The 25,698-nt window shown below is 41.7% G+C and overlaps 1 protein-coding gene across 9 annotated transcripts in view; it reads left to right on the top strand.

The window, feature by feature from the left end:
- sgms1b (sphingomyelin synthase 1b) overlaps positions 1 to 25,485 on the top strand; it is a 163,056-nt gene extending 137,571 nt beyond the window's left edge. For all 9 annotated transcript variants that reach the window (XM_070876884.1, XM_070876881.1, XM_070876883.1 and 6 more), the window contains 3 exons: positions 14,570 to 14,723; positions 21,650 to 21,816; positions 23,883 to 25,485. In XM_070876884.1, the coding sequence (XP_070732985.1) occupies positions 14,570 to 14,723; positions 21,650 to 21,816; positions 23,883 to 24,068 (507 nt within the window). In that variant the 3' untranslated portion in view covers positions 24,069 to 25,485. The remainder of the gene's footprint in view (positions 1 to 14,569; positions 14,724 to 21,649; positions 21,817 to 23,882) is intronic.
- The last annotated feature ends 213 nt before the right edge of the window (positions 25,486 to 25,698 follow it).

Genomic DNA, 25,698 nt, shown 5'->3' with positions numbered 1-25,698 from the left:
GCAAAAACAGCTTTTCTCTCTTTCACTAATCTTTTTTTCAAAGGGTGAGAATTCTTACATCTGCAATGTACACATAGACCATTTTTTTTCAACCTGCATTATATACTACCTTTTGTCAATTTTTTGAAAAAACTAGCAGAGGTGATGTCCTAAATTGTGTGTATTTATAGATATCTTGGAAAAAAAAATCCAATAGATATAACCTAGCTGATGGGTACCATACTAATTTTTCGGTTATAACCAAGGGAATTTTGTCTTAACTTGCATGTAGAGCTTGGTATTCCCAATTACTTTCTACTTGTGCACAAACCTTTTGTATTTTGACTAATCGTCAATGGACTTTGAAGCTGTCTGTTGTTAAGTGCTTCTGTTTAGAAGGAAACCTACTCCAGTGCAACAGAGCCTCTTGACTGATTAAATCCATCATTGAATATAGTTCAAGGGTGTGGTTGTTGGCCTAGTTTGCTGTGTTTAGACTTGTTTAGTAATCACCTGTTGCTGCCTTGTAAAATCCTGAGAGCCTGCAGCTGCCTAGGGATTTAAAGGCTTGTTCCAACATTTTGCTTGATTCGGTGAATAGATAGCAATTATGTTTAAACCCTGGTCACAATTAAATCTCTTGTTTTTCATTATTATAAACAACTTTAAAAACAATTCCATATCTTTAAATACTGATGTCCCAAAAACACTCTAACTACATATTCTAATCAAGTTTGTGAAAACAGTTTAACAGAGGAACATAAGAACAGGAGCGGGTCATTCAGGCCCTGAAGCCTGTTCTATTTTCTATCAGATCATAGCTGATCTGTACCTCAACTTCATTTACCTCCCTTTTCTCTCTATCCAATGATATCCTGACCTGTCAAAAATCTGTCAATCTCAGTCTTGAAAATGTCAATTGACCCAGCATCCACAGCCTTTTGGGAGAGTGTTCCAGATTTCCACTACCCTTTTTGTGAAAAAATGCTTCAGGATTTTACTTCCTCCCCTCTCTCTTCCATTGAGAGATTTCTGCTTTGTGGGTGAAGAATTAGTAAAGTGTAGTCCATTAAATTTAAAGTTATTTTAAATTGTAGTTGCAGTAACATGCTGAATCTCTTTTTTTGAAGTTAATTATATACAAGCTTTGTTAGTTGAAGTTGATGTATAGTGCAGGACCTTTTGTTGGTTGTGTGATTGTGCTCCAAACTAGGTAAGTCATTGGGGTCAAAATTGGTCGTCCGCCCATTTCTCGGCGATATGCCGGTGGTATGTCATTTCATACCACCGGGTATCGCTGGAGCGGAGTGCACGATTTTCATCAATTTTTTTCTCGGCAGTATGCCGAGCGGAGTGCAGCGGGGAGTCCTTTTCGCTCTGGAATCTTCAGGTCCCGAGTTCTGCCCACATGCATGCTGCTGCAAAGCTCCGCCCCCCGAGAGAGAGAGACCGCCGGCCTGAGGGGGCAAAAGGGAGTTAGATGAAGTCCTTACTACTCGGGGGATCAAGGGTTATGGCGAGAAAGCAGGAAGGGGGTACTGAAGTTTCATGTTCAGCCATGAACTCATTGAATGGCGGTGCAGGCTAGAAGGGCTGAATGGCCTGCTCCTGCACCTATTTTCTATGTTTCTATGTCTATGTTTCTATGCAGGTATGTGGGGGGTGGTGGACAGATGAAACATTTTTCACAGGTGAAGATTGACTTAAAACCATCTTTTCCAGGGCAGTCTGCAGAGTCGGTGGTAAGTCTCAATTTGGCAATTTTGAGCGGTATGTCAGCGGTGTGCAGGGGCGGATGTAATGCATACCGCCCAGCGGTATGTCACTGATGAATTTTCCGTCGGGCAGTATGTTATTTTTTCGATCAATTTTGCGATTTTGGGCGGTATGTCTGCGGTTGGTATGTCCACCAATTTCGGACCCATTGAGTGGTTTCTGTTGGAGGCAATAAAATTCCATCTCAAATTGACCTGGTCACGTGTTGGTCATCAGTTCTATGCCTTGATTGCCTCGAAACTAACTGGCTGAAACTTGTCCCATCAATCAGGTCATTTTTTTTTCCAAATTTATTTCCATCTCTCAAATGGATGGTGATCCATGGGATCCCAAGAAAATAAATCATTAAGTTGAAAAGAGTTACAAAAAAAAATCTAGGGTATATTGTGTAGAAATAAAATAAATAGAAAAAAAGAGAACGGGGACAAAGACATAATGGGCTAGACTTTCTGCATATATCCATCCATCTACTGCTCATTTAGTGCCCATATAACCGCCGAGATTCTGTTTGCCGCCCATATTTGATTAAAAAGGAAACTACCGCCCGATTATCGTCCATTTATCGCCAGCGGAACTTTTGGCATACAATCACCGCCGGGAATGAGCTGAACTGCCCGCCCATTTTTTAAAAATAAAATCTTGTCATCACTCGTGCACCACCCAGAAGACTGTTTGTAATGGAAAGTACCGCCCAAATGATCGGCAAGTGCTAATTTCGGCATTTCGCCCATATACCACCCAAATGATCGCCTGCCCAAAAAGACGCTCGAGAAAAGCTGCACTTACCTGACATTAACCTGGCGGTACGGACGTCATATTGTAAATCGGAGGAAGTTTAACAAAAGGCTGCTTCAAGTTGATGGGAGCATTGAAGCAATTTGTGAGTGATTTTAAGGAGGTTTTAGAATCTTGACAATCATCTAATCACATTGTGGTCAATTTCGAGTTTATATAGTGTTTGTTGAGGACAATTTAAGAATTTTGAAGACAGATTAGGGCATTTATAGTAATGGGGCCTGCAATTTCTCAGCCAGTATTGATGACAACTCACATGCTACAGAATAGAGATGGGAGAAGGTTTGTTCAAGAGCATTATGTGCCCAAAGAGGTGGCAGACTGCTGAGGAGGACACCTTACACCCAATGCATTTACAGGGATAACCGATCATATCTGGACTTGTCCGATAACACATGCGTTAGAAGGCTGCGCTTCCGAAAGGAGGTCATCAATGAGATATGCCAGCTAATTAAGGACGACCTGCAGCCTACCAGCACCATTAGGACTGCACTGGCCGTTAAGGTTATTGCAGCACTTTCCTTCGATGCATCGGGCTCCTTTCAGGCCTCAGCTGGCAACATTTTCTGCATCTCTCAGCGTGCCACACGTTGCTGCATTTGACAGGTGACTGAAGCCCTTTATGCATGTAGAATGAACTTTATAAATTTCCCTATGACCAGGGAAGCACAAAGTGAGAGGGCTCTGGGGTTCTCGAGAATAGCAAACTTCCCCAAGGTGCAATCGACTGTACGCACATCGCCCTGCGAGCACCTTTAGAGAATGCAGAGGTTTACCGTAACCTATAGGGATTTCACTCCCTGAATGTGCAGCTCATTGTCGACCACAAGCAAATAATCATGGCATTAACTGCAAATTTTCCAGGTAGCATTCATGATGCGCACATGTTGCATGAGAGCACTGTCTCTGACCTGTTTAAGAGTCAACCACAAGGTCACTGCTGGATGCTGAGGGATAAAGGATATGGCCTTGCCAGCTGGTTCATGACCGCCCTGTGAAAGACTCACAGAAGCCGAGAAGCGCTACAACGAAAGCCATTTAGCCACACCCAATATCGTCAAAGACAGTTGAAGTGCTGAAGCGGAGCTTCAGATGCCTGGACCACTCGGGTGGCAACCTACAATACCACCCTGACCAGGTTGCTGAGTTCATTGTGGTGTGCTGCATGTTGCATAACTTAGCTATGAGGAGAGTACAAGTATTGCCAGATGGAACTGCCAGTCCACCTCAGGAAAGAGGGGAGGTCAATCAGCCTGGCGATGAACCCATGCGCCCCACACCCCCACACCACTGGCAAAGCCCCGTGGCAGTTATGCTGCTGCAAGACTCTTGAATCAGCAGCTCATAAATGAACACTTTGCTTGAAATTACGTTGGTGACAGTTACAGTTGCGGTACATTACATTTCATTCTTGCCTGGCCATTGTTTGCAACCATCGTATTGATGTTTAGCTTTCTGTTATTAGAAGACACTGCACAACAATTGCAAAGTTAAATAAAAACCTTTAATGAACACACAGTAAATTTTTAAAGAAACTAAAATAACAAATATACCTTAAATAGATAATTGAATAGAAACACCCATCTCCCCTCGCCCTCACCTCCAGCAGTCAACACATTTTTAATAATATAAAGTACCCCCCCCCCCCCCAACCATTCGAATATCCCCCTACCTGCAGCCACACTTCCCTCTGCCTCTACCCCCCTTCGTCCAAACCCCTTCTTACCCACTTAAGCTTCCTCTTCTACCTGCATTAGTGCCAAGTTGTCTTGCAGCAGGGCACCTCAAGCACTGCTGCTGTGAGGGTGATGATGTTGGCAGAGTCAATTTGGGATCCTGGAGAAGACTTTTCCAAAGAAACATGGGTGGCCAAACGATTATGCACCCCGACGAGGGCTGAGGCCCGCTCCTCCAGGTCAGTTAATAGATACAGAACAGCAGGCTCTCCTCCGGTCCGCCTGTGCTCGGCCCGATTATTAGATACGCAAACATGACGAGCATAGCATAAGCTAATTGCCTAGGTACTATTACGTAAACACACAGATTATAATCCATAATTGGTCATTGCCCATGCTATTCATCGTTAACAATTGATGCATGGTTATAAACATCTACGTTCAGAGAAGACATTTAATAAGATTGTGGTTAGGAACTAGTGCGTGACACCAAGATTACCCAGCTTCATTACAATCCAGATTATTTACATTTTAATTAATGAGTCAGTGCATCATTACAATTATAAATTTAATAATTTAATACTTACTCTTGCAGACGCAACCGGGTCGTTCCAGCGCTTGCGGCACGGGTTTGGCTCTCGTGTCATGGGCCGCCAATGCAACCACTTCAGCGATCTCCGCCCATATTCGTTGGTATATGCGGGGGGTGGTGTTCCCATGCTTCCACGCCTACCCCGGATTAATTGGCCCCGCCGAGTCTCCAGCTCATGGACCAGACCCGCATTAGCCTCATCAGAGAAGGGTTTTGACCTCCTCCTCCCTCCAACTTCTACAAAATCACTCTTCCTCAATCACATGTCATCTCACCAACATCACTGACTCCCCACTCCTTGTACTCCATCTCCATTTTTTAAAGTTAAGTATGCGCTATTTAGCAGTAGCCTCGATCAAACCTTCCTGCTCAGCTCCAAAGACTCATGCGTTTTCTCTCTCCCTCCCTTTGTCTTCTGAGCATGCGCAGATGACCCCTGACCTCCCGAATCGCAGGAAAAGTTAATTGCCTGGAAAAAAAAAGCGCATGTGCAGAACGGCCGTTGCTATGGACGCCGGTCTTGTACGACTGAATACATCGCTGTCGTCCATTTCACATCGCTACCGTTATCGTCCAAATTAAAAAGGTGAAACTAGTAGTTTTTAAAATGGGTGATATTCCAACGGCTCTGAAAAGTGAGACAACCACTAACACTGGAAACATCGCCCATTTTTGGGCGCTAGCAATAACAATGGAAAGTCTAGCCCATAGAGAGAAGAGCAACAATAAAGTATATGTATAATTTGTACCGTCCCCAGCAATTAAAGCAACCAAGTTTAAAATGAGCAGTCGCTTATATCGGCCACAAAGTGATAACCATTAGCAATTTGCATTATTATCAATTACAAAGTTTTTGGTAAATGCTCCATTTATTTTGGGCAGACAAAGCTGTGCTCACTCACTAGTTCACACCTTGCAGTCTTGATTTACAACGTTCTTATTATATTCTTGAGAATTACATACATTTTCATGGTCATGAACAACAGAATGCCTTGAGTTGTTGTCTTGGCTCCTGGCTCAAAGGGCTAGCCAAATAATTCAGCAGCTTGCATGTCGTTGTCTAATCATTTTCAGGAGGGTGTTCTCCTTAAGAACATCTGCAGCCTGACACATTGCTGCCTATTTCCTGCTGTGATTTTTCTAGGATGAAGTTAACACACTTGCTCCACTGACCTGTAACATCCTGTGTGGATTCCTTTATGATCAAAATATCCAAGTTCCAAATTCAATTAAACTAAAACTGCTTTTACTGGGGATTGGCTGTGTATGTATATGCAGCCGGGAATGTTATCACTGAAGGGCCCAAGGAACAGGGACAGGTGAGCATGTTCCTCAGACTGAAAATATAGAGCAGTAAAACCAACAACCCTGTATAAATAAAAACATGATTGGCAAGGACGCTCTACGGAAAATGGAAAATATCAAATTAATTGAAAGGGGAGAGTGAATGCAACGAAACCCAAGAATCTTTTAAAATGTACATTGTACTTTCAAAAGAGAGTTGGATGTGGCCCTTACAGCTAAAGGGATCAAAGGGTATGGAGAGAAAGCAGGAAAGTTGCAAAAATGATCAGCCATAATCATATTGAATGGTGGTGCAGGCTCGAAGGGCAGAATGGCCTACTCTTGCACCTATTTTCTATGTTTCTATGTACCAATTAAACTGGTTAAAATGTAACATTTTCGACAGTTCTAAGTATTCATAACCAGCCCATTTACCCCTTAATCATACTGTACCCAGTTCTGTTCCATATCTCTCCTTTCTTCAGCAGGATCCAGCTTTACGGAATCCATAAATGACAGTCCTGTTCTTCTAATATCATTCTTATCCAGGAATACTGTACCACATTATACTGGCCATCGCATATAAGCAGGCGGGCAAATCACAAATGCACCTGTTATAAATGGTGGGGCCTGTATTTAAAATTGTTTTACAGTATAGGGTTAATGTTAGTTATAAAGTACACTTGACTTGCTGTGCATTTGTTTGTGTTTTGGCGTCCGAGCTGAGCTTCAGACTGGGTTAAAGGCAAGTCCTGCAGCCTGAACCTATTAGTCATGTAAGATTTGAATAGAGAGTCCACCTGATATGCTGAGCTTGAATTTTTGGATAAGTAATTTTTTGGGTGAGGGGGGGTGGGGGGGAAGAAACAAATTACACAAAGTAAATCAGGATTTTGCACCAAAGTTGTCACAAATAAAATGTTTTACAGAATTGTAACTTTATGAAATATTGATTTTTCACTTTCATAGGGAATTAAAATGCTATCGACAAAGGAAATTGGAGTATAACAGCATAGGAATTCATAAGATTAAAAATCTGAGTGATTTGCTTTTTAATTTTATTTGTAGGTTCTTGACAGTTATTTCTATATTGGTGCTTTTCAGGCCATTGTTCCATCTCTCCGTCCCAGTAAAACGGTTAATACAGAATATTTCTTGGAGTAAAATAGCATTGTACCCGATATGCTGGCAGTAGTGAGGTGCATTGAATAAGACCAGCTAAGACACTGACCCAGACACGTGCAGTTGTAGCGTGTCCCATGTCATGTATGTACCCATAAAGGGGTGCTCAGAGCTGGGCTGCTCCGAGCTTGGCTATCTTGTGTATGTCATACTTGCAAGCACTTGGCTTGAGTTCGACTTGCAACTGTAGTTTATAATCAGTGGCTCCAATCCAAATTATTTTCTTTCCAGTCTTATTGCTGCAACAGGTTAAACTTGCTCACTTTCTTAATTTGGATTTGCAAAAGGGGGAATTAATCAGCTCAATAAGGATTTAACCTCATTAGCCAGAAAATACTTCCTTGTATCTAGTCAATTTATTGTCTCACTATCTTGGGAGAGGCACACCCACCTTAGCCAGAAGAGTATTTGCAGATGTAGTGGTATTTATAAAAAAAAAATTATGCATTTATTTCCAATCCTTCATTCCATTTGTGGGCTTATTGGACTGAGGAGAGCTACATTACGGAGGGGGAGAGATTTTGGGCTTCAGATTAATGTCAATTGAGTTTTGTGTTCCCAGAGGTGATCAAGTTATATTGCAGGATGTTAATGAGATATGGATTGCTGAGGGTTCACCAGGAACAATAGAAGATTCTAATGCAGAAAGATTTTTATGAACTGCTAGTGGATTTGCTTATGGATTAAAAATCTAAAAAGGAATAATTGAGTGTATAAATTAATAAACCTGAGCCCCTCTCTTACTCCCCCTTCCCCCCCCTCCCCCTCCCTTTAGGTACTTAAATGTTCCTCTCTTGTCCCTGTGATAAATGGTATATTTACCATTCGGGTTAGTGTTTCCAGTGCTAGCTCATTGTGGGAATGTTTCAATTGGCCTCAGTAAGATCCTGAACCACATCTCCAATCCCACAGCATTGTTTTTAAACAATAACATTGGTATATCTTAGCATTCCCAGGCTCAACTCGTGGACTCAGGCAAAAATTCGCCATTGGCTCTCTACTCTTCACCTGCCAATTTTGGGAATTCCTGGAAGTCATGGACAAAATTTCATATCCATAATTGTATGCAAATGATGGCAATGTGTTATCTGTGTTTTCCAGTCATTTGCACCATATCAAGTGCCACCTGTTAATCTCTAACTTCCAGCATTGCTATGGACGGTGGAGAGGACATTTAAATTTTAAAGAAAGAACTTGTGTTTATGGAGTGCCCTTTATATTTACAGCCAATTAATAATTTGTAAGTACAGTCACTGTTATATTGGCAAACTTAGCAGCCAACTTTTGTGCACAGCAAAGTCACACAGATAAATGACCAGTTAATTATTTTTGGTGGTCTTGAGCTGGACACTGGGAGAACTCCCCTGCTCTTTTTATATAAAAAAATAATGCACTGGATTGCTTACATTCATCTGATCATGAAAGGCAAACAGGGCATTAGCTTAACATCTTATCCTAAAGATGACACTTTTGACAATGCAGCACTCCCTCAGTACTGAACTGAAGTCTCAGCCCAGGATATGTGCTCAATGCCTTGAAGTGGGTTTGAACCTACAACCTTCTGACTCCTCAGTCAAGCTAAAGGACCAGAAAGTGTTGATAATTGATCGCAGGGTGAGTGATTGCATACGCTTGTAGTTTTAAAAATACAGCTGAGTAGGCACAGTCTGCTGGTCCTAGGTAAGGAATAAGTGGGCAGGATGAGGGATGTATCCTGTAGCAGGTGAAATTCCTGCCTCACCAAAGATTTAGCAATAGTGGAAAATCAGGGTGTTTTCTCGCTCTCTCTCTCATCATAAATCACCAATGTATTTATTGTGAAATAAACCCATGTCTTGATGGTGATGCCCATTTTCATGAAATTGTTCCTTTTTTGGAACAGGTGAAAACAGCAAACATAAGTAACTAATGAATACTCACTCCTAACATTGGAAAAACATTCCTGAGCGTTTTACTGAGCAAAGAATGAAATGGACACTGGCAGGGAAAATAATAAGTAGAAAGGATTTCAAGAGGGAGTTTCAGGGGGATAAGGGTGTGGTGGCTGAAAGAGCGGCCACCAGTAGTGGAGCAAAGAGGATAGGGAACACTGACTAGACCAATGTCTAAGGAGGTAAGTGTGAGTTAGGGCTAAGGTTGAAGGAGGTCATTGAGATGGGTTGGAGCAAGGCCATGGAAGCACTTTAAAGTTAAATTAAAGATTTTGAAATGTATTTATAGGCTATAAAGGAAGCTAGTGAGAGCTGGTATAGTGGAGTGCTGGGCTTTGAGTAGACGCAGGCAGCAACATTGAGTTTGTGATGGCACTCTAAATCGGCTTATTCTTTTCCCCAATCCAGAGATTTGAGCACATAATCTGGGCTGACATGAAGTGCTGAGGAAGTGCTGCACTGTTGGAGGTCCTGTTTTATGGATGAGGTGTTAAAAGTTGGACGTAAAAGATTGAATAGTATTATTTGCAAAAAAGTAGTCACTTTTTCAACATTTGTCCCTTCATCAACACCATCAAAACAGATTGGTCATTTATCTTGTTGTTGTGTGTGCAAATTGGCTGCCAATTTTGTCTGAAATTCAACAGTGAGTGACTACACTTCAAAAGTGTTTCAGTGGCTGTGAGGTGCTTTGGGACATCATGATTACATAAAAGGCATGACATGGATGCAAGTTTGTAAATTCTTTGAGTTGTAATTCATGGAGGGTGGAAGTGAAGAGGTCAACTGGAAAGCATTAAAGAAATTAGGCCCCAATGTAATAAATGTGGATTAGCATCTTGGTGACCGTGGGGAGGATTGGGGCCGAGATGGGCAATGTTTCAAAGGCTGAAGAGGTGATCTTGACAAAGAAGCAAATAAGGGCTAGGAAAGTCAGCTCAGCATGTAATAGTATGGCTAGGTTCCACACCACCGGACTTGGCCTGAGGTGGTCGTTGGGAAAGTTGATATTAAAATTGAGAAATGTAGGAGCCAACAGGGAGGGAACCAAAATTTTTGCCTGTATTAAGCTGGAGACTTTTACTCATTCAAAACTTAATGTTGGATAGGCAGTTGAAGAATTCAGCAACAGCCTTGGGGGTCAAAGGGGGAGGTAGGAAGGTAAAATTCTGTGTCCATCAGGTTCTACCATATAGAACGTGATCCAAGAGGCTGTTATAAAGACAATCGATGATGGATTAAAGAATGAAACCCTGGGATATACCAGTGGTGACTAATAGCAAAGGGAGGAGAAATCATTGAAGGAAATGTAGCTCGTCATTGGTGTGAATGAATAAGTACCATTAGAAAATAAGCTAGTAGAGTACCACAAAGTGGCTAATCTATTGGCCCCACATATTTCCATCTTAGATTAAATTATGGAGGAAACTTAGCACCCTTAATGGCATTTACTTCGCAGCTAGTGAGCTTGCTCAAAAGCAGGACTAACAGAATAGCCACAATTATTGGGCAGTGAAAATATTTAAAAGCATCACATATATTTGAAAAGTTACATGATCACTGTTAACAATTAGATTCCTAGAAAGTGAGGCTAAGATTTAGAAAAATTACATGATTATGATGATGAGATTGCATAAAATGGGGACACACCCATTTTAACATGCAGAATAATAGAGATGGAGGCCTGATTTTAATTTGTTCTTTGAATGCCTGACAAGGCTGCACTTATTGCCAGTCCCTTATTGCCCTGAGAAGGTGATTGCGGGCCTTCGTGAGTAACGATTTGTTTTTGCAACTGAGCCTCGAGTTAGCCCACTTTAGAGGACAAAACCAATTAGGTTCTCTTCCCTGATTGGGGGCGGGGGGTGGTAAACTCTCCACTGACTGGAGTATTACTTGGCACAAAGGAAGATGGTTGTAGTTATTGGAGGCCAATCATCTCCGCCCCAGGACATTGCTACAGGAGTTCCTCAGGGCAATATCCTAGGCCAACCATCTTCAGCTGCTTCATCAATGACATTCCCTCCATCATAAGGTCAGAAGTGGAGATGTTCGCTGATGATTGCACAGTGTTCAGTTCCATTGGTGGCTACTCAGATAATGAAGCAGTCCATTCCCAGATGTAGCAAGACCTGGACAATATTCAGGCTTGGGCTGACAAGTGGCAAGTAAGAAGTAACATTTGTGCCACTCAAGTGCCTGACAATAACCATCTCCAACAAGAGAGAGCCTATCCACCTCTCCTTGACATTCAATGACATTACCATCATCGAATTCCCCATGATCAACATCCTGGGGGACATCATTGACCAGAAACTTAACTGGACCAGTCCCACAAATACTGTGGCTGAGTGCAGGTCTGAGGTTGGGTATTCTGCTGAAAGTGGCTCACTTTCTGACTTCCCAAAGCCTTTCCACCAACAACAAGGCACAAGTTAGGAGTGTGATGGAATACTGTCCACTTGCCTGAATGAGCAACTTCAACAACACTCAACAAACTTGACACCATCCAGGACAAAGCAGCCCACTTGATTGCCACCCTATCCACCACCTTAAACATTCACTCCCTCCACCACTGCTGTACCATGGCTCCAAGTGTGCACCATCTACAAGATGCACTGCAGCAACTCGCCAAGGCTTTTTCAACAGCACCTCCCAAACCCGCGACCTCTTGCCACCGAGAAGAACGGGGCAGCAGGCACATGGGAACACTGCCACCTCAAAGGTCCTCTCCAAGTCACACACCATCCTGACTTGGACATAGACAACTGTTCCTTCACCGGTAGCTGGGTCATAATCCTTGAATTCCCTACCTTTCACCACAAGGACTGCAGATGTTCAAGAAGGTGACGCAATACAATTTCTCAAGGGGAACTAGGGATGGGCACTAAATGCTGGTGTTGCCAGCAATGCCCACATTCCATGAATGAATCCCATGAATGAATGAATAAAAAAAATTGCACTGATCTACCCAGAAATGTGATTTCGACATTGCTTCATTTTCACCCATTGATTTTTGTAATTTAAATCCCCAATACCAAGCAGCAGCATCAGTGGTCAAAATAAATTGGTGCCAGAGTAACACGAGTGTAAAAAAAAAAAATGGATTGAATGAAATACTTTGGCGGATATTTCAGATGCCAGTACATCTGTTCGAGGGACTGCCTATGATGATGATGACATCTGAGCATGTTAAAACTGTTATAAAATACATTACCATGTTGCCTTTTTAACCTGTGTAGATAGGCTGTCCTGTGTTGTTATGAGCAAATGTATCAAAAATTGGTTGATTTATTCCTGCAAAACTGGTGTGTCACATTCTGTTGAGATTGTGGCCTGAGTGTGTTCGGACCCGGGAAGGCATCGCAAAAGCCAGTTTTCAGCACACAATGCGCATGCGCTGAAAACCGGCTTTTCCGATCTGTCGAGCCCCAGCTTGACAGATCATCTGCATCTTGGAAGCGAGGGCACTAATATGAGCAAGATTGCTGTATTTACTCATTTTGCCCAGCAAATGTCCGTAAGAGTTTTAAAACATACAAAAACATAATTAAATTAAATTGAAAAACATTTTATTGTTTAAAAAACCCTGCCCACTACGGTAAGTTTATTTTAAACCATAATTTAAAAAAAACTTTTTTTTAAAAATAATTTTTTTTCTAAGACCTTTAACTTTAATTTCAATTAATTTTAATTGAGGATTTTTTTCTCGAAGCAATGAGAACTCATAGATACGAAGTTTTCATTGCTATTAATGAGAAAGCTGTGGAATACTGTACCTGATTGGTTGGTTGGTTGAGCAGTCACATGTGACTGCACCTTTCGCGTCCGAAACTGGAGGACGGGAGCACGCTTCGCAGCGCGGGAAGTGAAAGGCTTCTCCATTGGAATCATAGGCTCCTCCGGGACCACTAAGTACTTTCGTAAAATTTCTCCGATCGGAGGCGTTCGCCCGAAGGAAGCCTCCGACCGCAATTTCAAGGCCAGTAACTGAAATGAGTGATCAAGCACAGTGGAAGCAAACTGTCTTTTGAGATGCTTTGCAAGGTTTACCATAGTCCATCTGATTACGTGTTGAGCCAATTAATTTTATAAGAATAAACAGCAGAGAACCTAAAATAAAAACAAAATGCTCGAACTGTTCAGGTCGGGCAGCATCTGTGGCGAGAGAAACAGAGTTAACGTTTCTGGTTAATGACCTTTCGCCACAATCTTTCGTGTGAAGTGATGCATTTTGGTAGAAAGAATGAGGAGAGGAAATATAAACTAACAGGTGTAATCCTAAAGGGGATGCATGATCAGAGAGACCTGGGGGTATATGTACACAAATTGTTCAAGGTGGCAGGGCAGGTTGAGAAAGCAGTTTTTTAAAAAAAAGCTTATGGGATCCTGGGTTTCATGAATAGAGGTATAGAGTACAAAAGCTTTGAAATTGGCTCAACACATAACTGTATAAAACACTAGTTCAGACTCGGCTGGAGTATTGTGTCCAATTCTAGGCACCGCACTTAGGAAGGATGTAAAGGCCTTCGATAGGGTGCTGAAAAGATTTATAAGAATGATTCCAGGGATGAGGAACTTCAGTTATGTGGATAGACTGGAGAAGCTGGGGTTGTTTCCCTTGGAGCAGAGAAGATCGAGAGGAGATTTGATAGTGGTGCTCAAAGTCATGAAGAGTCTGGACAGAATAGATAGAGAAACTGTTCCCATTGGCAGAAGGGTCGAGAACCACAGGACACATCTTTAAGGTGATTAGCAAAAGAACCAAAGGCGACATAAGAAACGTTTTTACACAGAGAGTGGAATGTGGAATGCACGTCTGAAGTGGTGGTGGAGGCAGACTCAATTAATGCTTTCAAAAGGGAGTTGGATAAGTACCTGAAAGAGAGAAATTTGCAGGGTTACGGGGAAAGGGCAGGTGAGTGGGACTAGCTTGACGTACTCTCGCAGAGAGCGGCACGGGCTTGTCGGGCTGAATGACCATCTTCTGTGCTGTAATCATTCTGTGATCTGCAGTATTTTGGTTTTGTGAAAGCAGAGAACCTACTGTTGGGGAAGGATTGAGCTGAACCAGACGTCATGGTTGTCACATTGTGTAGAAGTTAACTGCGAATCATGTCAACTTTATGGTCCAGTTGCTGATTATTGTCCTGGAGAGTGCCCCTTTAAACTCTCCAAATGTGTTTTTCATTGGAGATGTATCATTGTACGTAGCACAGTGAAAATGTTGTGGTCCAAAGCAGCCTATTGAAAAAACCATGTTGCTTTAAATTTTCCATGTTTAAGATTTAATTATTCCTAGTAATTTTATTTCAGTTTAATTTAAGACATTGTTTTCCTTTCTCACTTTGCAGCTGTTTGGAGATGTGGAAGCACAGATTAGGAGAATTATGAAGATGATAGCTGGAGGTGGGCTGTCAATCACAGGAGCGCACACCATGTGTGGAGATTACCTGTACAGTGGCCACACTGTTATGCTAACACTCACCTACTTATTTATCAAAGAGTGTAAGTTTCCTCCTTTCTAAAAATTTATGTTGACTATTTTTCTTTTAAAATTTTGAGTGTATTTGTACTTTATCAAGGTACAGTTCACTGATCCTTCATGCCAAGCTAAGGGGCAGCAAAATACCTGTAATGGCTTTAAGATGCTGAAGGTTACACAGAACCAAAGATTCAAGTGGTTCTGACATGTGTTTGTTTACAACAGGTTTAGATCTCGGCGTGCTGGAATAAGGGAGGTTTTATAGACTGCATTGTGACGATGTGAAACATTTTCCGATGTTGCAAGTCAGATTCAGTGCAGACTTCCCCAAGTGCATGTAACAGTAGAAGGTCAATAGTTATATGCTGACATCAGCGAATTTGCTACTCACTTTTTTTGCAGATTGACCAAGTGCGATATATCCCAATATGGAACAGGCTATCCACACATTGCAATGGAGATCACTGCCACGCTAATGCTATAAAATCTATAATGTGCCTCAAACTCCAATTTGGGATAAGCGCTTCCTATTGCGCCAGCCCTAACATTCCCACTTCAGTTTACCTTTTGCGATTTCAGTCAGCCTTGCAGCTTAGTGTCAGATATACTGAATTTGAAAGTAGTCTAATAGTATAGTTTGTGTCCGTGGGTTCTAGATTAAATTAATGTAGGATGCCCAAGAGGTTTGTAATTTGAGTGCAAATTAATTTAGGTCAAAAGACAAAATGATGCTTTAATCTTTTACATTGATTTTGCCATTCCTAACATTTCTAATGTTTTTTTTTTCCCCTCATCTTTTTGTCTTGTGCATTTATTGTATAATAAATGTGCCACAACCATACTACATTCTTATTTATTGGCTGACTTTGTGGCACCTTTTTCACATAGTTGTGGTGCATTTTCATCACTGGTTATTCTCTGGAACTAAGAGCAATTTAATGTGACCATCAATTCTAAAAAGCACTTGCAATCTTTTGTTTTCATTGAAGTGCTAATTTAGGACCTTACTGATTTACTTTTTAAGGAGCCACACTTATTTTAATAAGATCACTGACACTTTAATTTTATGAAGAGGTCAGGATGATAACCTAATGTCAAGTTTTCTATTTTGGAAGCAGATCTCCAAACAGTTACACTGCCCTATAATGCATGCAGTGTAGCAATGCAATAATATGTAACTTGATTAAAGTCATGGGGCTAGAAATTCCACAAAATCTGCCACCACCGGATTGCCACCCAAAAAACCGCTAAGGTTATTAAATTAATGCTGAAAAAATGGGTGGAAAAAAAAAAAATTCCACCCAGTGGGAAAAATAGGTCTTGCACATGGATTCTCGGCAGTAAACGTGATCTTGGGCAAATTGGGTGGTACTTAGTCAAAATTTGGTCTGAGGTCTAGGATGGGGGGAAAACGCGCATACTATTTTTCCAAAAAATAAAAAATCGGAAAATATTCTCGGGACCCTTTTTCTACTGAAACGTTGTAAAATAATTTTTTAAGAAAAACTTTAACTTACCTTTTTTTAAAGGGTTTCATACCTACCGCCCAGCTCCGGCAGCTTTTTCGTGGGTGTTTTTTTTCCTCCTCCACCTACAGGTCACCGTTGTGACCAAACTTGGGTGGTAGCGGTTTTTCCGGTGGTGCACGCGGTCTGCTCCCCAGCGGTATTTCTAAACCGCTGGCAGAACTCTTTGTTGAAATTCCCGTCGGTGGTTTTTCACCGAAAACGAAGAATGTCGCCGAGAAACCGGGCGGAAAGGGAGCTGAATTTCTAGCCCATGGTTTATAAAGTTGTGGAAAAGTGAATTTCTTTAATGTTATCCTTTATTGTTGCTCCCTGTGTTTTTAAACTATTAAGCAAATCTTCATTAACTTAATTTTTGATAGAGGTTCCATTTTTGAGATTCTGCTCAGACTGTCCTGTAAGTTATGCAAATTTTCCTTGTATTTTAATAATCTTCATGTATTTTTTGTGAAAATACATGAATGAGAATATATCTAAGTGCAGAAATTATTTAACAAATTCAGCACTCCCAATAGCTCAGTGTATACGGGTTCAAACTGGTATGCTGAAACGCACCAACATAACGCATCCCAGATTTGATTGTGCAGAAATGGTTGATTCAGAAGGCGCAGTGGTGGGGTATTAGTTAGTCTCAGAGCCCCAGTTTAGGCTGGAGAAAAAACAGCCAGGGCTTGTACTCCTGATCTTTATCCAGTGACCACAGCTGGAAAGAGCTATGCAAATTTCCCTTGTATTTTAATAATTTTCATGCATTTTTTGTAGCAATACATGAATGAGAATATATCTAAGTGCAGAAATTATTTAACACATTGTGTGGATGTTGGAGGTGGAGGACAGGGTTTGGTTTGGCTGCCCTGTTGGGCTATTAACCATGAACAGGAGTATTCAATTGCTGCCGAGGCACCCATAAGGAGCGTGGCCTCTGACCAAGATAAGAATGGCAACCATACCCCACTCCATACTTCACTTTTTTCCCCTCCTGCTCACTCTGCTCCTCTTCCTCTCCAATTGTTGTGACTTTTTTGCTGGCACTCTTTTTCCCTTTTCTTATACTGTTGCCCAAACTTTATCTCCCACTGTCTTGTCTGTCTTCTGTTTCTCTGTTCATGTTCCATTCCTCTTCTCTAATTAGAGAAATCAGTCATATTTTTTTCTGTGCAATGAATGCATATCTATCCAAGCACAAGAGTGAAGAAAGAGAGGTTCCCAAGATGGCAGATGAGAGATTCTCTAAGAATTATTTATTGTAGGCTTTCAATGTCATTGAATATTTTACTGGTAATTTTTAAAATAGAGGAAACCAGAGCAATAAATATTTTCAAAAGCACTTCACACAATGAAGTACTTTTTGAAGTACACTGACTGTTGTGTAGGAAAATGCAGCAGCCATTCTGCACTAGCAACATTCCACAAACAATGTGATTAAAGATCAGTTAGTCTGTTTTTTGGTGGTCCACCTGAACTGCCAGTTTAACAGGAGGACAGCACCTCCAACAATGTAGTAATCACTGGACTGCTAGCCGAGATTATGGTCTCAAACCTTACTATGACGCTTTTAACTAGAGGCGAGAATAGTACTACTAACTGAGCCAAGCTGATGCAAATGATGAACAGGAGGGGAAGGATGGTCAAGCCCTGGGAAATTAAGGAAGCTTTGAGGGCAGACCAGGTGCTGTGGGCACTCTGCATGTCTGGGTTATCGAGGGTCGGCAGTGAGGCGCTGGCTGAATAGGGCTTTCTTATCAGGATCTTTGAGTGCCTCTGCGTTGATTTTTCCTGCGGCATAGTTTCTGTTGCCGTTGCTGTTTTGGGGCTATAGTGATAATGACGGAGTGGATTAGGCGGTGGTCTGTCCAGCAGTCGTTGGCTCCTGTCATGGCGCAGGTGATGTGCGCGTCCTTGCGGTCCCTTGCTTGGACGATGATGTAGTCGAGCAGCTGCCAGTGCTTTGAGCGAGGGTGTTGCCATGATGACCCAAGAATAAGGTGTTGATAATGACAAGGTCATGCTCTAGGCATTTTGTCAGGAGCAGGGTACTGCTGGAGTTGGTTTTCCGTACCCCCTCTCTGCCGATCACACCTCCTCAGAGGTCTGTGACCTTTCCGACTCTGGCGTTGAAATCACCGAGGAGGATCAGCTTGTCACCCGTTGGGACTTGGGACAGGGATTGTTCGAGGCTGGAGTAGAATTCCTCTTTGGTCTCATCTGTCGTATCCTGTGTTGATTCCGGGCTAGAGTGAGCCAAAGAGTTATGAGATGTTCGCTCATCCTGCAAGGGGAGTCTCTGAAATGGCCCACTAGCTCATTCTTGATGGCGAAGCCAACTCCATGGAGGTGGCATTCTTCTTCTGGTTTGCCTTTCCAGAAGAAGGTGTAACCACCACCTTGCTCTTTGAGCTGGCCTTCCCCTATTCGCCGGGTCTCGCCTAGAGCGGTGATGTCAACGTCGAAGCATCTGAGTTCCTGGGCAATGGTAGAAGTGCGACATTCCAGTCTGTCGCTGTTGTGGTTGTCCATGAGGATCCTGACATTTCAGGTCCCGAACATCATTTTGAAGATGCCTGTGCGTGAGTTATTTTAACGTGGGGTGGCCGTTGCACACCAACGACCACACGGGCTTAGCAGAGTGAGATCTTGGCCAGTGGCAAGGGAATCCAAAACAACTGGCGACCAGGCTCTACTGTGTGGTCCTAGTACACTCCAAAAGTACTTAATTGGCTTTAAAGTGCTTTGGGAGGTCCAGAAGTGGCGAATGGCGTGAAAAAAAAATGTAAGTTATCTATGTAAATGCAGTTCTGACAAAAGGTCAATGACCTGATTTGCTGAGTATTTCCATTTCAGACTCCAGCATTGGAATCATGGAAAATGACTGCTGCATAGGAGAACTGTTAAAGGAGTTGTAGTGACTGCTGGTATAGGTAGAAATGGGACCGTATAAGTGCCATGCTGTAGAGAGATGCAGTGGAGGGATAAGTGTTGAAGGTGGCAGAGGGGTCATGGTGGACAAGGGGTTATAGTGAGCTGTGAGCATGGTCACACAGGATGTCACTGTGACCATCGTTAAAAAAGGGGACAAGTCCGACTGCAGCAACTACAGAGGAATCTCCCAGTTGTCGGCCACTGTGAAAGTCATTGCTCGAGTCCTCCTCAACCGTCTTCTCCCAGTGGCTGAAGAGCTCCTTCCAGAGTCACAATGCGAATTCCATCCACTACGGGGTACAACGGACATGATCTTCACAGCGCGACAACTGTAAGGAACAGCACCACCCTTGTGCATGGCCGCCTTTGACCTCAGGTTTTTCACACTGTTAACCGTGAGGGATTGTGGAGCGACCTCCTCCATTTCGGCTGCCCCCAAAAGTTTGTCGCCATCCTCCGCTTGCTCCACAATGATATGCAAGCCAGATCCACCACAGACCCAATACAGGTCCGGGCCGGGGTCAAGCAGGGTAGTGTCAGCGTGCCAACCCTCTTCTTGATCCTCCTCACTGCAATGCTCCATCTCACTCTCAGCAAGCTGGAGTGGAACTAAACTATAGAACCAATGTGACCTGTTCAACCTTCGTCGTCTCCAGGCTAGATCTAAGACCGTTTCATCCTCTGTCATCGAACTACAGTACATGGACGATGCTTGCTTCTGAGCACCTTCAGAGGCTGAACTCCAAGACATCGTCAACATCTTCACCGAGGCGTACAAAAGCATAGGCCTTGCATTAAACATCTAAGACAAAGGTCCTCCACTAACCTGACCCTGCCACACAGCACTGCCCCCCCCCCCCCTCGGCCCCGGTCATCAAGATCCACAGCGCGGCACTGGACAACGTGGACCACTTTCCATACCTCGGGAGCCTACTATCAGCAAGGGCAGACATCAGCGACGAGGTCCAACAATCGCCTCCAGTGCGCTAGCGCAGCTTCGGTCGCCTGAGGAAGAGTGTGTTCGAAGACCAGGCCCTCAAATCTGGCACCAAGCTTTATGGTCGACAGGGCTGAGACGTGGACCATATACAGTAGACACCTCGAATCGCTGGAGAGATACCACCAACAATGTCTCCGCAAGATCCTGCAAATCCCCTGGGAGGATAGACACACCAACATCAGTGTTCTCGATTAGGCCAACATCCCCAGCATCGAAGTACTGACCACACTCGACCAGCTCCATTGGGCGGGTCACATTGTCCGCATGCCCGCCGCAAGGCCCCCAAAGCAAGCGCTCTACTCGGAACTCCTACACGGCAAGCGATTCCCCAGGTGGGCAGAGGAAACATTTCAAGGACACCCTCAATGCCTCCTTGATAAAGTGCAACATCCCCCCACCGACACCTGGGAATCCCTGGCCCAAGATCATCCTAAGTGGAGAAAGAGCATCCGGGAGGCCGCTGAGCACCTCGAGTCTCTTCGCCGAGAGCATGCAGAAAACGAACGCAGGCAGTGGCAGGAGCATGCGGCAAATCAGGCTCCCCACCTACCCTTTCCTTCAACCACTGTCTGTCTCACCTGTGACGGACTGTAATTCCCGTATTGGACTATACAGTCACCTGAGAACTCCGAGTGGAAGCAAGTCTTGATTTCGAGGGACTGCCCAAGACTGACATTGGCAACTTTAACCAGGTTAGTCTCTGTTATGGGTGCATTAGAAACAAGATTGGACAGATTTATTAGGAGTAAGTGTGAGAAAAATCTTTATGTAAATAAGGGGGGGGGGGGGAAAATTTGGGGGAGAAGGAAGAATTAATACATTTCAAATAAATACTGCAAATCCACTATTGGAGCCAAGAATAAACTAAATTACTGAGACTACAGTTTTGGAAAGGGATGAAGAAAGTTACTTGCGCCTTAAACTTTTTGACGTGATAGGGGAATAGGATAAATTCTGTATCATGAAGGCTAGCTTTCAGTATCAATAGGGTATTTAAAATTGTCAGTCATGTAATGTATTGGTTCAGTAAATTTGCTGTTTGACAGCAATGGGCAAAATGGTGCTGCAATTATTCTGGTTTGGAACTCTCAATGGTTACAAATCAGCAATGCAGATCTCAAAACTACCAATGAGCAATATCACTGCAGATCTTCCACTATAAAATAATAATTGTATTTACAAAAATCAACTTTCTGCAATAAGCTGGCGATGATGAGCACTGTTAAGTGCAAGGTAAATAAAGCAGACATTGACAATACCTGACATGCTGGTTCATTATAAACTGCATAAGTATTTACATTGTAAGCTGACATTTTTAATGTAATGAGATTTTTCAAGTTTTATAAAATTACAGTTCAATGATGGCTACAATGTGTATATATGGATTACTTTAATTGTTATTTAAACGTCTTTCTATTCTGTACTTAAAAGCAAAGTTTCACAGCTTATGTTGCAGACCACCAACATTATAGACAATGATAAGTTTCCATTTTGTTTCTCTCAGATTCTCCAAAACGATGGTGGTGGTATCACTGGTCTTGCTGGATTCTCAGTATTGTTGGGATTTTCTGCATTCTTTTGGCACATGACCACTACACTGTGGATGTAGTGGTGGCATATTATATCACTACACGTCTTTTTTGGTGGTACCATACCATGGCCAACCAGCAAGTAAGTCCCTGCTTGTGGAATCAATATATTGATTGCATAGTTTGTTCTTGGAATATTTAAAGCTTGGCCTTGTATGTATTTTTGAAAAATGCCCCCCTTTGAAATGCGCCTCTGTGGGTTGATCAAGGCTGATTCTGGTTCCATCGCAGATTGAAGGTTCTGGTTTGGAACTTGCAGTATAAATGCCATACATCTGCTCTAAGATGACTACCTTTTCAGCCAAAAATAATGAATCATTAAAAAAAAATCTATGACCCACCTAGAACATGCATGAACCTTAGCTCCCGTAGTGGGAAATTTTGCTATTAATGTATGCTGACTCTTCCACATGCTGCTACCAATGCACACATGGAGGGGAAGTGGGAGAGTGAGAGCCAGAGAGTGTGACCTGGAGGGATGTGAATAGCAGTGGAGAGTCCAGAATAGAGCGGCATCCAATCCAGGAGCAGGTGAGCCTGCTCTCCCTGAAGTCTACCGTTTCATCTCGCATAGTGATTCACAATTAAGATGGCATTCCCCTTTCAACCCTTCTCTTTTATAAGTAACTTAAACTTCTCGTCTATTACATGATTATGTACAGAATGATCTCTGGTGGAAAATTAAAATATGCAGCCACCTCACGTTGGGCCAGAATTTGAAGATTGTGTTTGGAGCAAAGTGAGAATGTGATTACCTCTATCTAATGAATGCATATTGTGGGATTATCTCTATCCCATTTATGATGAACTTACAAAATGTGAATATTTTTAGTTATATTAAGGCTTAGTTTTCATGTGCACATCAGGAAACATAAATTTCTGTTTTATCTTTCCTTTTCCCTTGCCCTTCTGGGGGTGCAAAAACGCTTAGAAACATAGAAAATAGGTGCAGGAGTCATGGAGAGAGTGTTGGCGTGCGTGCTTGCATTTCTAGCTAGAGTCCAGGAAACAGGAACCCGATGCCTCTCTGACGCACATTGTTGTGCCCCAGCTGAGGTCAGCTAATTCAACAGACACTAGGCCTCAAACTTGGACTTCTCCCTAGTATGTGTGGCTTAGTACTACCCGAAAAGATCTATTCAGCTTCTGGGCCATAAGAACATAAGAAATAAGCAGTAGGAGGCCATACGGCCCCTTAAGCCTGCTCCCAATTCAATAAGATCATGGCTCTTTTAAAGATAAACAAAAAACATAGTTTATTTAAGTAATGCATTATATGAAAGTAATGCATGAGTTTAAAGCTGACTACATTGTATAAATGCTATAGGTGCCACTATTGCAGCGTCTGAAAATTTTCGGACACTTTTTTTATAAAACGCAAAATGCTGTTCGATGCATTGAAATAAAGATTGTGCATGCTCTAGTTTCTAGCTACTTAACCAACTACTGCACACTGTACCAGCTGCTCTGTGGTTTCACTGCTGACTTTTATTGCATTCTGATATGACTACGCAAAATATCCACAGGCATTTATTTATGATATGAAGCAACACTCTAGAAGTGTAATAGAATCTCAGCTGTACTTAAAATTTCAATAGTAAATTTTATGAACAGTTCTAACACTAGCCCTTCTATAATTTCTGCAGATAATTAAAAATAATAGTGGAACTTCTATTATCTGCCATTTGGTGAGTCCCCTCTTACTTTCCTGCCACTCCCCCAGTAGACAATGGAAATTGACATGAGAATCCCCAAAATGTTGCCATTGCATACATGCCCAATGGTACTTTAGGCATGGGAATGAAAATAAATAGCACAAATAATCGTGATCTGCTCTTAGTAACCAAGGAGATAAAATGTAAATAACCAAAAAAATTATATAATTCAGATGTCTTATGCTTAGACTTTGCCTCACAAAAATTCTGGCTGATGATCGGGAAGATGTTAGTGGGATAAAATATTGGAAGTTCCAGTGTATTGTCACGAGAATGTACTTGCAATAAGAAATTTGTAAACTGCTAACCCAATGTAGGAGGGTTTTGTTGTCTTTCTGCATTCTCTCCAGACACACCACTCCTGAATTATTTAGTTTTTGTAAATTGTTCCATAAGTATGATCTAATTAACATTTATATTCCTGTCTTTTAAGGTATTAAAAGAACCCTCCGAGACTAATTTTCTATCCCAAGTGTGGTGGTATAAATTCTTTCGGTTTTTGGAAAGCAACGTTCAAGGCATTGTACCTCGTACATATCATTTGCCATTTTCCTGGTCATCCTTATCACAGTTCTTTGGGAGAAAAGTTAAATACAGCAGATTAGTGACTGATACATAACACCAGATAATCTGAGGGACTGTGCAAAGAGCTGATGCCACAGTGAACTTTCTGCTAATTCATGCCTTGCAACATTCACTTTTACTTAAGTGTTCCAATTAACTGGTCAGCACTGTGATCTTTCCAAAGGACTATGTAGAACAAAAACAATCGACATGCACTGTATAATCTTCTTTTGTTAATTCTGTCTTTGATATATGCCATAAACACAAAAATCACGTTCAATTGTATTTGATATTAACTGCATCAGTGGCAATTGTGTCCTGTCTGCTAGTGTTTTCTTTAGCATATGTCTGCAAAGATGTCTGGGATAAATTGTATTTTTTCAATCAGAAATTCATCTTTAATAATCCTTGCCCCAAAGACTGGGCTTAAAGCCATTTTCCTAGAAATGTTTAGATGTTCAAGACGGTTGGTGAATATAAGGATTGGGTTCTGTTTGCGAACAAACTCTTGAATGTGACAAAATAAATTTTTAAGTGCAAAAATGTTTTATAACAATCATTCTTGTTATTTATGTTAAATGAATGTGGCAGTGCAAAAACAAATCTACACAGCAGTTTTTCAAATATTTAAAAATGTAGTCTGCATATAATGGACACCAAAACACTCATTCGAGTAAGAATGAAATCAGCACTAGGTGAAATTTTGACCGATATTGTTTGTTTTCTAGTGCCTTTTCTTGTCCTGATTGTATGGTCAGTAGGTGGTCTCAGATATAGTATATGAAAACTCAAATGCCTATATATGTATGTTACCTTGAGTATTGAGTTAATAATTAACTGTTGCAGAATTGCAAAATTAAGCTCCAGTGAGCATTCAGTTTTGTAGTTAATGTTTGTGCACTCTATGTCTTGAATACTTTGAGATATTAGGTGCAAAGTAAAAGAAAACGGTAATATTCAATTACTAACTGTGGGCATGTCCTGTTAGCTATATTACTGTACAGGTAAATTATTTTATTATATAAATGGGCAGTACAACACAGCGAATCTAACTGTTGGTTTTCAACTTCCTTTTTACAGATTTTGCATTTTTCTTAAATATCAAGTCATAATATGAAGGCAAAAAAAATTGAATTTATGTGCAGAGGTTAATGTACTAGCAAAGTATCCATGCTCCTCTGACCCATTAGTTGGTAAATCAGCTACAGAGATACTCTATTTCTATAAATTTTATTATATTTGTGCAAATAATGCATATAGTCTTTAAATCTCACCCAAATCAGAAGTCAAGTGAAAATGAAGTCTCTACTTGCCAATGTGAGAAATAGTTTTTTATTGCAAAATATATGATCTCATTCTGTATTTTATGTGAAAGAAAGTTCTTTTCTGTAGTTTTGTGTATACACGAGGTGATATTTGTATTGTAAAACAATTATGGTGAAGGATGGACAATAAAAAGCTTTAAATGTAAACATTTTCTTTTCCTGGTTTACATGTTGTTAATACACATTTTGCTATAATTTTGAAATGTATTTCTGGATTCTTTTTAAATTGAGATTCTCTCCATGAATTCTTTCTGTCTTGCATATGTCCGTTTAATTTTCTTGACTGGACCTTGCTTTCATGTGGCCTTCGATGAGGAAAGGAGATGGGAATAAAATGGACCCGACTGAACCATGTGCATG

Source organism: Pristiophorus japonicus, chromosome 3 (assembly GCF_044704955.1).
Source record: "Pristiophorus japonicus isolate sPriJap1 chromosome 3, sPriJap1.hap1, whole genome shotgun sequence".
NCBI classification, from domain to species: domain Eukaryota; kingdom Metazoa; phylum Chordata; class Chondrichthyes; family Pristiophoridae; genus Pristiophorus; species Pristiophorus japonicus.
Note: the sequence above shows the minus strand (reverse complement) of the source record. Positions and strands in the feature narration are given on the sequence as shown.